General features: G+C 38.0%; 1 protein-coding gene across 1 annotated transcript in view; it reads left to right on the top strand.

Moving 5' to 3' along the window:
• Positions 1–15511, top strand: part of ANKFN1 (ankyrin repeat and fibronectin type III domain containing 1) — a 159599-nt gene that overhangs the window by 69659 nt on the left and 74429 nt on the right. Inside the window, exons 5-6 of the mRNA XM_061140936.1 lie at positions 10734–10831; positions 13919–14009. Coding sequence (XP_060996919.1) covers positions 10734–10831; positions 13919–14009 — 189 coding nt within the window. The remainder of the gene's footprint in view (positions 1–10733; positions 10832–13918; positions 14010–15511) is intronic.

The following is a 15511-nucleotide window of genomic DNA, read 5'->3' on the forward strand; positions in this document are numbered from 1 at the left end:
TCCACACTCATACTTTATCTGAGCAACCATCTAGCACTTATCCAGCAGTATGATGGTAAATATTTAACAGCTGGATCTCTGAGGAACAAAAGTACACACACACATACACACACCAGTCTTCTAATAAATTTTACTGATAGGATATGTAGCACACAATTTTAAAATAATAATAATAAAATATACCATACATTTTCTTATAAATCCCTCACAGCCTATCCCCTTCATGGATCACAGCCTTGTCATAGCAAAGAGGCCTGTGTAAGTCAATGAAGCTATGAGCCACACAGTGCAGGGCCATCCAAGACAGACAGGTCACAGTGAAGCGTTCTGACGAAATGTGGTCCCCTGGAGAAGGAAATGGCAACCCACTCCAGTAGTCTTGCCTAGAGAATCACATGGACAGCGTGAAAAGGCAAAAAGATATGACACATGCAGATGAGCCCCTGAGGTCAGAAGGTGTTCAATATGCTACTGGGGAAAAGCAGAGGGAAATTACTAATAGTTCCAGGAAGAATGAAGTGGCTGGGCCAAAGAAAGAACAATGCTTAGCTGTGGATGTGTCTGATGGTGAGTAAAGTCCAATGCTGTAAAGAACAATACTTCATAGGAACGTGCAGTGCTGGGTCCATGAATCAAGGTAAATTGGTCATGGTTAGGCAGGAGATGGCAAGACTGAACATCAACATCTTAGGAATCAGTGAACTAAAATGGACAGGAATGAGCTAATTTAGTTAAGCAGCCCATTATATCTACTACTGTGAGCAAGATTCCCTTAGAAGAAATGGAGTAGTCTTTATAGTCAACAAAAGAGTCTGAAATGTAGCCCTTGGGCACAATCTCAAAAATGACAGAAGAATCTCTGTTTGTTTCCAAGGCAAACCTTTCAACATCACAATAATCCAAGTCTATGACCCAATCACTGATGCTGAAGAAGAAGCTAAAGTTTACCTATTCTCTGAAGACCTACAATACTTTCTAGAACTAACACCAAAAAGAAAGGTCCTTTTCATCATAGGGGATTGGAATGCAAAAATAGGAAGTCAAAATATACCCAGAATAACAGGCAAATTTGCCCTTGGAGAGAAAAATGAAGCAGAGCAAAGGCTAACAGTTTGGTCAAGAGATCACCCTGGTCATAGAAAAAAACCTCTTCCAACAACCCAAGAGATGATTCTAATCACTGACATCATCAGATGGTCAATACTGAAATCAGATTGATTATGTTCTTTGCAGCCACAGATGAAGAAGCTCTAAAACAAGATCTGGAGCTGACTGTGACTCAGATCATGAACTCTTTATTGCAAAATTCAGGCTTAGATTGAAGAAAGTAGGGAAAACCACTAGACCATTCACATATGACCTAAATCAAATCCCTTGTGTTTATACAGTGGAGGTGACAAATAGATTCAAGAGTTCAACTTTGGTAGACAGAGTGCCTGAAGAACTATGGACAGAGGCTCATAACATTGTACAGGAGGCAGAGACCAAAACCATATTAAAGAAAAGGAAATGCAAGAAGGCAAAGTGGTTGTCTGAGGAAGCTTTACAAATAGCTGAGCAAGAAAAGGAGAAGTGAAAGGCAAAGGAGAAATGGAAAGATATGCCCAACTGAATGCAGAGTTCCAGAGAATACAGAGAATAGCGAGAAGAGATAAGAAAGCCTTCTTAATTATAATAAATTAATTAATTAAATTTTTTTAAAAAAGAAAGCCTTCTTAAATGAAGAATGCAAAGAAACAGAGGAAAACAATAGAGTGGGAAAGACTAGACATTTAAAAAAAAAAAAAACTGGACATACCAAGGGAATATTTCATGCAAGGATGGGCACAATAAAGGACAGAAACAGCAAGGACCTAACAGAAGCAGAAGAGATTAAGAAGAGGTGGCAAGAATACACAGAAGAACTATACAAAAAAGGTTTTTATGACCCAGATAACCCCCATGGTGTGATCACTGACCTAGAGCCAGACACCCTGGAGTGAGAAGTCAAGTGGGCCTTAGGAAGCATTGAAAATGAAAGTGAAAGTGAAAGTGACTCAGTCATGTCCGACTCTTTGCAACCCCATGGACTATACAGTCTGTGGAATTCCCCAGGCCTGAATACTGGAGTGGGTAGCCTTTCCCTTCTCCAGGGGATCTTCCCAACCCAGGGATCTAACCCAGGTCTCCCACACTGCAGGTGGATTCTTCACCAGCTGAGCCACAAGGGAAGCCCAAGAATACAGGATTGGGTAGCCTATCCCTTCTCCAGCAGATCTTACTGACCCAGGAATCGAACCAGGGTCTCCTGCATTGCAGGAAGATTCTTTACAAACTGAGCTATCAGGGAAGTCCATTAGGAAGCATTGATATGAACAAAATTAAAGGAGCTAATGGAATTCCACCTGAGCTATTTCAAATCCCAAAAAGATGATGTTGTTAAAGGGCCACACTCAGTACATCAACAAATTTGGAAAACTTAGCAGTGGCCACAGGACAGGAAAATGTCAGTTTTCATTCCAATCCTAAAGAAGGGCAATGCCAAAGAATGTTCAAACTACCACACAACTGAACTCATTTCACATACTAGCAAGGTTATGCTCAAAATCCTTCAAGCTAGGCTTCAGCAGTATGTGAACTCAGAACTTCCCGATATACAAGCTGGGTTTTGAAGAGGTAGAGGAACCACCAGAGATCAAATTGCCAACATCCATTGGATCATGGAGAAAACAAGGGAATTCCAGAAAAACATCTACTTCTGCTGCACTGACTATGCTAAAGCCTTTGACTATGTGGACCACAACAAATTGTGGGAAATTCTTAAAGAGATGGGAATACCAGACCACTGTACCTGCCTCCCGAGAAACCTGTATGCAGGTCAAGAAGCAACAATCAGAACCGGACATGGAACAATGGATTGATTCAAACCTGGGAAAGGTGTATGACAAGGCTGTATATTGTCACCCTGTTTAATTAACTTCTATGCAGAGTAAATCATGCCAGCTTTGATGAATCACAAGCTAGAGTCAAGACTGCTCAGAGAAATATCAACAACCTCAGATATGCAGATGATACCACCTTGATGTCAGAAAGCAAAGAGGAACTAAAGAACCTCTTGATGAGAGTGAAAGAGGAAAGTGAAAAAGCTTGCTAGAAACTCAACATTAAAAAAATTGAAATCATGGCACCCAGTCCCATCACTTCATGGCAAATAGAAGGGGGAAAAGTGGAAGCAGTGACAGATTATTATGTTGGGCTCCAAAATCACTGCAGACAGTGACTGCAGTCATGAAATTAAAAGATGCTTGCTCCATGGAAGGAAAGCCATGACAAACCTAGACAGCATATTAAAAAGCAGAGACATTACTTTGCCAACAAAGGTCCATAGAGTCAAGGCTATGGTTTTTCCAGTAGTCATATACAGATGTGAGAGTTGGACCATAAGGACAGCTGAGTGCTGAAGAATTGATGCTTTCAAACTGTGGCACTGGAGAAGACTCTTGAGAGTCCTTTGGGCTTTGGGGAGATCAAACCAATCAATTCTAAAGGAAATCAACCCTGAATATTCCTGGAAGAACTGCTGCTGAAACTGAAGCTCCAGTACTTTGGCCACCTGATGCAAAGAACTGACTCATTGGAAAAGATCTTGATGCTGGGAAAGATTGAGGGCAGGAGGAGAATCAAGTAATAGTTCTGAGTATTGGAAGAATATTTCCTCAATTATTTTGTGTTACTCATAATGTAACAGCCACAGAGACATTTAACTTTAATTTGAATTATTAACTCTCCATCACTTTCTTAAGTCTAGACTAGCAGTCAGCAAATTTCTCCTACAAAGGACCAGAGAGTAAACATATTAGGTTTTGTGGACTACACATGGTCTCTGTCCCATATTCTGTGTGTGTGTGTGTATGTGTGTGCATGTGTGTTTACAGTCCTTTAAAAATGTAAAAGCCTGACCTCTGGCAAGATTTGGCTTTTAACTATAGTTTGCCAATACCTGGTGTAGACAGTCCACAAAACAAAAAATCCAGCTTTGGTTTCATAGCATTTGCTGACTTCTATGCTGCACATATTCCCACCACACCCAATGTGAAGCTACCAATGTGATGTCCACTAATGAGACTGGGGAGATGAGTGTAGTAGTACATCATTACATGCTATTTCTACCATACTGGTAAAACATGTATCTATAATATTAAGATCATAATTAATAGTAAAACGCAGTAAATTAGGAAGTCATGAGTTTTGATTATTTACTGTCTTCTAAACACAATTTATTTAACTATAAATTTATGCAATTTAACTTTCAATGATGGCTATGTTTAACTTCTAGCTGGAAAAATTCCTGAAATTTTAATAATCAGCTCTTGCAAGCCATATGGGTCAACTCCAGCACCCCCTGGAATTATCTGATCTAAATGTGGTTGGAACCAAGCTCTGACTTTCTCCTTCTGCCTCTTTGTGCTGTCTCTAAAAGCCACCCTATCATACCACCTAATCTTAGATGTGACATAAGGAGATTTTGCACTTTGTAGTTTGTGATAAATCTGAGACCTTCCTAACTCTTGATTTAATGTTCTGGGAAAATCCAGTAGATGAGTCTACTAAGGAAAGAGATCCTATAAACAAAAAGAAAAAAAAGTGATTTCTATATGATCTGGGATTTGGGGGTTACTTATACTTCCAGTAACTCCAGTAGTGGAGATCATTCAGACTTTCTCATCCCCAAACTGCAGAAATTACTGAAGAAATTTTTACTTAAAGGCACCTCTGGTTAAGAGACCAAAAAAGTACAAGAGGTGAAGCTCTGTAAATCTCACTGAAGACATTAAACTGACAGCAGCTGGGCCTCTGAAAGATTAGCATTCCTTCAACAAACATTTCATGCCATGCTTGGAAAAAGAGAAAGAACTCTCAGTACTAGTAAGAATCACAAAAATTATATATTTTATTTAGAAAGCAAAGAGGATCAAAAGAAAGTACAAATTCAGATAAGAGTCATAAGCGGAAAGCCATTAGGAGATAAAGAAGCAAATAGATCACATTGTGGAGCTGAGTTTTGTTGTTGTTATTTGTAGTCTTTTGTAGTGCTATGCACTTTTCAAAATCCTGAACATTTAGAATCTCTTCATCATGTCTGTATCTATAGGTAGCTCTGTCATATGGCAGGCAAAACCAAGACAGTACATAACCTATACAAGTAGACGCATATTATTTTTATGGATAGCAGAATCTGACAATAAAGAAACGAATATAGCCTTCCAATTACAACTGCACTTTTAGTCTTCTAGAAGTAATAGTTGCAGGAAGGATTTACTAATGTCCCCCCACCCAAAAAAAAAAAAAAAAAAAGCCTTTCACCCTTAACTTAAATCATTGTTTTTCTAGGGAAATTTAATTTGGGAAAAAAATGTTTTTCTAATTAACTGGAAGACTCTGTGCTATGCAAACAATAAAGATTCTTGTTTGAAAGTAATGCATGCCCCTGCTCCTCGAACTACCAAGGGAATTTAAAATAAAAAATGCAAGCGGCTCCAATCTCGTATGTTGCCAGACCTAAACAGAATCCCCAGATTCAGAGTTTTCAGGTCAGTTCCCAATTTAAAACTCACAAGTGGGGGGCGGGTTCATGCTTTAGTGAGACAGATCTTCTCATCTCTAGAAATGACTATATTTGATCTCTCTCCAGGTTTCTCGGCACGTTCCCCTCTCCCTCTCTCTTCCTCTTGTGCTATGGTTGGCCTGAAAGGGTAGAAACTGCACAATTAGATGGATCAAGGGAAGATTTCATAATGCTCTGGTGCTGGGCTGGGCAGTCTAGCCAAATTCCATTCATTAGCTAAGGCGCCGGGTGAGTGTGACCAGCAAAAATGCTGTTTTGGTTCCACAGACATGCTGATAGGGAATAGGAAATAAACTTCAGTTTTGGGGGTCCTCAGAGGCAGTATAGACAAGTGAACAGCCTGGGATGCTGGGAATCTGAAAGCCAGGAATTAATCTCCATCTCAACTACTTATTAAGCAGCTCAAATAACTTCTGTTCTCTTTTGACTGTAATTTTTTCTGTTCTAACACTGTTTTCTTATTCTTTAAGTACCAGGGTCAGATTTCTGTCTATCTTAGTCTTCAAGCATTCCAAAGTCATGAATTAAGTATTCAGTTTGCCCAGTATATACTGAGCCACCTATATGGTGCTAGGTGCTGTGACAGATGCTTTGGAAACTGGTACTAATGCAGCTTGGTTCAGGCTCTCAGAGAGCTCATAGACTAAAGAGGAGACAGATCTCTCAGATACAAAATAATAAAGCAAGTGCAAGGTAACATGTATTACAATTGCCGTGGGGAGTTTTGCAAAGGGGCTTCCCTTGGAAAGCCAAGAAAAGCTGTAGAAAGGAAGGGTCCTGGAACCAGGGGTTTGAATGAAGTGTGTAGAAGACTTGGGGAAAGGCGAGCATACCAAAAGAGAAAATAGCATAAGCAATGGGTCTGAAGTCAAGAGACTGGTGAGGCTCAAGTGCAAAGCTTGGTTAGGGCCTGGACAAGAGGATACCTTCTAGAGTCTGTCCTCCTGATGTGTGAAGAGGGTAAAACAACTTCTCTAGACTTGGAGTCATTTCAGATTTGAGGGAGAAGCTGGACAATAGCGAGTTTTACATTTTTTTTTTTTAATCAATTGAAGAGAAACTAGACATTGCTGCAGTGTTACCTCTTTATGCCTTTACTTTTATACGGTCCTCATCATCACATAGCAGTGCATGTGTCACTGAGGCTCCGGCAGACTCTGGATGGCCTCTTCAGTTCTAACACTGTTACAAGGCTTCAGGGTTTGTTAATCACTCAATCCACACCATGAGGCATGAAATTGACCTGCATTTTGACTAAGTTCTCTGCTTGCGTACCCTAACGCTTCCAGGCATGCATTTTCTACCCTTCTCCCTGGGACATTTCTCCTTACATTGTAGACTTCAAATGATAAGGCCAAACCATCAGGAGCTCTTTTCCTTCTTAAGCTTTCAGTCTGTGGTTTACATAACTGTCATCAGAAAAATGAGGATGGTTCAGCTAGAACTCTCATGCCCAGCTGAAGTTTCTAAAGCTTAGATAAAAGTGAAATATTTGTTAAAATAGCAAATCACATTTAAAATATTCATAGCTATTTGATATAAATACACTGATTCAGTTTGAGCCAGAGCCAAATGTTAAGAAATACTAACACCTAGGTTTTATCTGGCACCTTTTTTACTGATGTTCAACTGCTGTGAGCTATTGCATGATTGAACCCTGCTTCTATTTCCCAGACCTAAGTAGAAACAGTTGCCCTGATCTTTATCTGAAAATTATAAGTCTTATATAGTTTTAAACTTCATATACACAGCTCCAACCCTTCAGGGATTTAGAGCAGACTTATAAGTGATTTTTCTCGTGGCTTTAATATTAAGTCTTTAAACTACCTACACATAACTTTCCAGAGAGACCTTACTAAGTTGCCTTCTTAGAACTCCCAGTTGACTCTCAAAGTGATCCTATTCATTCTATTTCCAGGAGTGAGCAGAATCACCTTTCTTTATGTCAAAATAGCCTACCAACCCAAGGATGTACATGGAGGGAAAAAAAACTATAGGTTGTCCCAGAATGGACTAGCCATTCCAATGTGGAGAATTTTTTTCCTTTCATGTGAGTCTTCTCTTTCTCTAAATCCTTCCCCTGTTGAAATCTACACACATTATAAGATCAAATTAGACTTAAACATTTAAACCTTTCTATTAACTCCTAAAGAGGACCATACCTCCCTACAAACCTGCTTCTATTTGTTTTTTTGTGTGCTGTTTTTCAAGAAGCCAGGCCCTCTTTTCCATCTGAAATATGCTTTGTAGAACATATTTCAATATAACATGATAGCTCTTATTCAAAAATAAATTGTTGTTTCTTCAGAAATTTTAAATACTGCATCTCTGAGCAACTTTTCATTAATCATTTCTCAAATAATCTGGTCTTGTTCCCACTAATCCTTAGCTCTTCTTTTGGATATTACCCTGAATCCTTTGCCCAAAATCAGAAACTCTTGATCCTCAGCCCTGGGCTTGGGGCTTCACCACATCAGTCAACCATATATGTCTCAATGGCAACCAAAGATATTTTTGTTTCTAGAATTTTCCTATATTCTTTGTTCTTTATAAATGTCCTTGCACATGTGCTACTGATTTTCATTTTGTTTGTGATAATTCTCTCAGTGACTGCTCTTTTTTCTTTAGCTTAAAATAATATGCAACATTATTCTCTGATTACAAACTCTCTCCAATTTGACTTTAAGAAACTTGGCTTTTTCAAGAGCTAAGAGCTCATAAGCATAATAAAACATTTGGAAAAAAATTATACATATATACACACATATATAAAACACATATATTAAAATGCATCCATATATATTTTTTATAATATGTTTTTATAATAAGGTATAGGCTTGATTTGAGAGTAAACATAAAACCTTAATCATTTGATTCTAATTAAACTTTATAATGTGCCTGAGAGCTTCAAAGGGCAGGAGTCTGGAGAAGGAGAAGATTCACATGAGAAAAATATCTCTGTTGGAAAACCAGTCTATTCTGGATTGTGTGTGTGTGAGCATGTGTACATATGCAAATGCACACAAGAAAACAAATATATATGTATTTGATTTGTGAAATATTTAGTAAGCATCTTCTATACACCAAGAACACAGATCCACGGGTGGATCTAGAGGGAAAATGTGACGAACACTTTTCTTATTCTTAAATTTCCCAACATCTAACAAGAAGAAGAGACACATACAATAAAGCATAATTATGTGTTTTAAATATTATTTTTATACAAATGAAGTACTTTGGGAACACAGAAAAAGATGTATTTAATTAATTATTCCTAAGGAATTCAGAGGATTAGTAGGGTTTCGACAAGCAAAGTTGGAAGATGAACACAAGACAGAGGCATAAAAACACACAGAATAATAGCCAGGCAACAGAGATTTATAAAGCAAGGACTTTGCTTTGGGAAATGGCAGAACATAAGGATAGTAGAATAAGGTTGGGACTAGCCTGTGAAGGTCCTTGAATGCCTTGTTAAGATTTCACCTCACTTGGAAATCAACTAGACACTGTGAAAAGATTTTAGGCAGAGAAACTAAATAATTCGATCTTCATCTTAAAACTATAATGCAGGTTATAATAAGATTGTATATAAGGATATGGAGGTGAACAGAAAAATCAATTAGGAGAGTTTATTAATTAGGCCTAAAAAAAATCAATTGCAGAGTTGATGCTCATGATTATGAGTCTGCTCTAGAATAGCTTCAGTAGGGGAAGAGGGAAATTTATGGGAGGCATTCAAAAACAGAATTTACTGGGTATAGTAATCAACTGGTTGTGAGGAATTGGAGAAAAAGAGGAGGCAAGGATGCACCAAGTTTTAGGTTGGTTGACTAGATGTGTGGCTAAGTCATGAGTTAGAATTAAGAAAAAGAGAAGAGAAACATTCCTATAAGAAAAAGTACTTAATGGAGTATTTCCAAGCAGAGGAATTGTCTGAGTCTGGGGGAGCAGCAGGATTTAGATGGTTTGGCTTAATTTTGAAGTATTTAAGTGTCATAGAGAATATAATTTAAATCTTAAGGCTTATAGCTCATCATCATGAGGCTTAGAAATATGCAGGCCTTGTCTTCCATGTGACTTAAGCTCATGCTCCATTTAGGATTGCCTCAAATCCTGCCATGTGTAAACGGTCACTTAAGATGCTTTTTACTGATAATGTACAATGTCTCTCTCCTGACCATGGGTTTTTCCAACCAGTGGTAAATGTTATGAAAGAGCATGTCTCACAGTAAAATGGGGTGTTACAATTTGAGTGTTAGATTTAACTGTGAAGGAACACCCGCTTTGGAGATGTCAGGTATGTGGGGAGCTCAGCCACAATCCCAAATTCTCCAGCTGAAGAGAAGCCAGTGAAAAAGTCTGGAAGACACTATCATGGAGGAGAAGCAAAGCCAGAGGAGTAGAGCATAGGACACTAAAGAAAGAGAATTATTCTAGAAGGAGGAGTCAAATTATGCAGGAGGGCATGAAAGGAGGCTTCTTTATTTGTGAGAAGAATACCCCTGGGATCTTCAAGTAAAACTCTCAGCAAAATGGTGAAAGAGAAACCAGACCTGGGGAACAAATAGAAGGTAATATTCTAATGATGCCTTCACTTCTCACATGTAACAAATAACTTATCTTCCATATACAACAAACTTATATATAATATGTCTTGGCATGTGTGGGTCTATATACATAAATACATACCAGGTGGTGCTGGGATAAAGAACCTGCCTGCCACTGCAGGAGACTTGAGAGATGCAGGTTCAATCCCTGGGTCAGGAAGATCCCCTGGAGGAGGGCATGGCAATCCATTCCAGTATTCTTGCCTAGAGAATCCCCTGGACAGAAGAGCCTGGCCAGCTACAGTCCATGGGGTCACAAAGAGTCATACACAGCTGAAGTGACTTAGCACGCACAATCACTGTTGAGTGAGTGATTGCTTTTTTCCTGCTTTTGTTTTAAAAAAAATAATGATGGACGTGGAAACTGCCTTACCCTGGGAACTGTTAGGTTGCCAATATAGGGGAAGATGATAAACTTCACTGTTTTTGAGAGAGATTCTTGATAGATGACTATTCTTCCTTTTTCTTTCTCTATTTTTCTCTCTCCCTCTCTTTTCCCCCACCCTCCCCTTTCCATCCAGTGGAATGGAGCATGTCTAAAGACTTTTGTCCTTTGGCTGGAGAAATCATCATGGAAAACCTGCAGACCCTGAAATACACAATCACAGGACTTACAACGGTAAAGGCCAAGTCCTCCCGTCACACTCCCTGTTCCCCTGCCCCTGATGTCTGTGCTGGGATATTCGTAGCAAATGCCTACTTTGGAAGCAACAGCCAACGCCCATTCCTCTGGCAACAACTGCCACTCATTAAGCATAATATGTCTGGTATCCATAATCTGAACCCCACAAAGGAGTGAGCAGACAGCATGAACCACTTTGTAAGCTGCCATGTTCTACAGAGATCAGAAAAAGACTGGCCTCATGCAAGCCTTGAAAGCTGCTGCTTTCTGGATCACAGTTTAATCTCGGGAGTGGGGGGAGGGATCAAAGGCTCTCAGAGATCCAATTTTGACTCCCTGTCTGATGGTAAAAATAACAGCCTCATCTAACCCTCACCCCGACAGCCTCGGTTGAGATCAGTCATCAACTGGAGTCACACAATTTCCTGAGAGAAATCCTTTTCCCTTGATTACAAAAAAAAAAAAAAGTGTGTCTAAATCTGCTTTCACAAAAAAAGAAACTATATATGGTTGCACTACACTTCTCAGTAACCTGAACTAACTTAAACTGTGAATGAAAAACTGGAACAAACTGTGCTTATTCGTTTAACCAATCTAAATGTTAATTATTTATAGAACTACAAACTATATGAGCATATGAAATGCAGTATATAAAAACACCTAACAACTCAGTTCAGACTGGAACAAACCCTATATTTCCTCAAACAATTAATGCAACGAAACTGGATCATCAATTTTTTTTAATTAAAAAAGGTTTTAGGTAAACTTAAACCTGTATTTTTTTTTATCCAACTCAAATAATTAATATCTTAGGACCTTCAAATGTGAGAGGCAGAGGGAGAATTTTGTTTTTCTAAAAGGCTAGTCAATTAAAACAGTTATCTGTAAAGCATAATCCTGAAGCCCAGAATTAAAAAGCTGTGTTAGGTTGCACCTCTTCAAGTTTGAACCAGCTTATTCTAATAGACTTCTTGGTGGTTGGGTCATCATCCCAGAATCTTAACTTTTCATCTTACTTACACGTCTACACCAGGGGCCAAAACTATGGATTAGCAGAACAAACAAACCCCTGAGTGGGTGGCCCCCAGAGATGCTATCAGCATCTGATTCCCAACACTATAGCTCACATGATGGAAGAGGGCCAGAGAGAACCCAAGGGAATTTCCATTGCTTAAAAGAAAAAGTGATATGGTGATAAAAATGGAAAACTCTCCACAGAGAACTCTCTAATATTTGAACTAATTTTTATAGGGATTAAGTTTTTCCACTTGGCCATGCAATGAGAGTAATGCAGACGCTACCCTAATCACATAAAAGCCTAGAAGCAGATTTACACTTCTACAGAGTCTCCATAGCGTTGAGACACATAGAAACCCATTTTTAGTGTTACAAAAATTAAGTTTATAATAGGTAAGGCCACTGTTATTAAATCCCTGGCAAAGGCTCTACAAAGATTGCTATTTTCTTTAACTTCAAACACTATTTTACAGATTTTACAAGCAATGAATGCTTTAACAAGTGCTGACTTCTGAAATATCCTTTTGGGGGGAAAAAAAAATTCCTCAAAGCAAAAACATAAAACCATACAAAACATTTTAAAATACTACAATCAAACAAAAAACAACTTAATTCTTTTTTAAAAATTGAAGCATGTGAGACTTCCCTGGAGGTTCAGTGGTTAAGACTCCACGATTCCACTGCACTTGCAGAGGGCGCAGGTTGGATCCTGACTGGGGAACTAAGCTCCCACATGCCACGGGGCACGGCCAAAAATAAATATATAAATAGAAGTATCATTTATTTATAATGTTATATTAGTTTCAGGTGTAGAATGTAGTGATCCAATATTTTTATAGATTATACTTCATTTAAACATATAAAATCTTGGCTCTATTCCCTGTGTTGTACATTACATACCTGTTGTATCTTCTTTATTTTTTATGTGGTTTGTACCTCTTAATTCTCTTCTCCTTTCTCTCTCCTCCCTACTTCTCTCTCCCTACTGGTAACCACTAGCTTGTCCTCTATATCTGTGAGTCTGTTTCCTTTTTGCTATATTTACTAGTTTGTTTTATTTTTTAGACTCTACATATAAGTGATATCATACAGTATTTGTCTTTTTCTGGTTTATTTCACTAATATCCTCTGGGCCCATCCATGTTGCTGCAAATGACAAAACTTCACTCTTATGACTGAGTCCATTGTCTGTGTGTGTGTGTGTGTGTGTGACATCTTTATCCATATGCTGATGGACACGGATTGCTTCCACACCTTGCTTATTGTAAATAATGCTGCTATGAACATTCAGATGAATATATATTTTGAAATCAGTGTTTTGTTTTCTTTGGATAAATATCTGGATGTGGAATTGCTGGATCATATGGAAGTTCTTATTTTTTTTGAAGAACCTCCATACAGCCACAACTCCTTAATTCTTGATATCTTAAGACATTAAAGATATAAACTATTGTTTTAATAATGGTTTTTAAAAGGAAGTAACATCAAAGATTTAATTAAAAAAAATTGAGTAAAGAATATTTATTACAGTATTATTTATTGTATCGTAAAATGTGGAAACGATCTGTCCACCAATGAGGGATTGGTTAAATAAATAAATGTGTTTAACCAAAGTGCAGTACTATGCAACCACTAGAAGAATGAACCAGATCTTTAATTATTATTCTGAAAATGTGTTCATTACAACTTGTAAATTTTATAAAGCAAGATGATCAGTTAGAAAAAGATGATAGCATATGCCACTAGGGAGGAGAAAAAAAGGAAAAACAGATAAAGGGTGAGAAATTGCAGGTTTTGGTAAACCCTACAGAACTATGACTTAAAAATTGGTGTATAATATTTGGGGGGAGGTCAGAAAAAGCAACTATGATATTCCAGTTTTGGAAAAAAGAAAGCAAAGAAATTAAGAGGGCATCCCAAGTTTATTATGATGTAAAAACATAGTAGTCAAGAAAAGCTAGAAAGTTAAAGTGTGGGTAATGGGATGAATGAGTTCATCAGACACAGGGTAAAACTGACTAAATAAAACTCCCAATGTATCATTCTCTCTGTTTCAATACTTTGCAGGGCCAACAGTACTTTGTTCAAGTGTCGGCTTATAACATGAAAGGATGGGGACCTGCTCAGACCACGACTCCAGCATGCGCTTCTCCTTCTAGTAGGTGGCGGCTGTGAATTCTCTCAAGCCTGGCCAGGCTCCACCTCCAATTCCATCCTCGGGATGCCACTGCCTTTCCCTCTCCCCACTGCTTCAGACTAACAAGACCTCCTCAGAGTAGCATCTGGCCACGTAATGAATGATTCCTCTGCAGACATGTTTCCCTGGGAGCAACTCAGTGGAATGAAAAAAGGGGGAATTTGGAACCAGCAAGACTGAATTTGATACCCATTATGCATTTTATTAGCTGCATGGCCTTAAAAATTTACTGAAACTCTCTGAGTCTCAATTCAACAACTGTAGAATGGGTCGGATCATACCCTTCCCAGGGCTTTTGTGCAGATGTACTGAAATGTCATACTAGGACTGGCTGGCCCCGAGTACATGCAATCGACTTTAGCTTTCACCTCCGCTCCCTCACCAAAAATCTAGCAAATCTTACTCACATTCCATCAGAAGGAAAGCTTTCTTATTAACAGGCACTCTGCTACACTCTGCCACAAACAAAATCTGTATTATTTGTAATGGTGGCGGAAAAACCCAACAAAGCCCCTCCTAATTAGTTTAAAATTAACAATTTATGTGTGGTATATTTGGTAATTCTCTATTAACCACAAAATTTAATAAGAAGAAATATCTCCAGACATACCACAAGATGAAAGATTTTTCTGCATAATAAATCTATTGCTCTGAATTATATTTTAATTTAAAAAACTTCACTAATGTGATCATTTAAAACGGTATCACATGTTCTTGAGAAAGTGCAAACTGCTCCATCCTTTGTGAAAAATAATGTCTATATCAACTGCTATAAGAACATTCATTTCTTTCTATCCCATAATTATACATCTAAGAATATAACCTAAAGAAACAGATGCAGACACACAATCATAAACAAACATTGGCACTGCAGCAATACACTGATATAGTTAAATATCATGTGTGATGAGGAGAACAAATATCCAATATCAACTTCATGGTTAAATAAAACATGATGTATAGAGATCCACACTATAGAACAAAATGCAACCATTAAAAATGGTGTTTTTAAAAAAACAACATTGTATAGAAGACATTCTTATAGTGTAAGTTTTGTATAAACACATTTCACGGTTTTTTCACATTTAAACTGTGAGTCTGACCACAATGAGGTAGGTGTGTCTGCATATAATATTAAAATTTAACAGTGGATATTTAGGTTATAAGATTATGGGCTCCTGAGTTTCCTTTTTACATGTTTATGTATTTTTCAAGTATTCTAATAATGCCTACCCAGGAGAAACCACGAATCAGGTGGTAATTTATGAGCTTTCACAGTCCTGTGTCACTTAATCCTAACAACAGTTGCTGCTCCCATCTTGTGGACAAACATCACCATTATCCTCTGCATCACTGTCAACACCAGAGCTGACATTCCTAAAACTGCTAATATGCTGCACATTGATCTAAGAATTTTATACAGATTAAGTCAATCTTCATAACAACCCTATTGAAGTGATTTT

This window comes from Dama dama, chromosome 5, assembly GCF_033118175.1.
Source record: "Dama dama isolate Ldn47 chromosome 5, ASM3311817v1, whole genome shotgun sequence".
Taxonomy (NCBI): domain Eukaryota; kingdom Metazoa; phylum Chordata; class Mammalia; order Artiodactyla; family Cervidae; genus Dama; species Dama dama.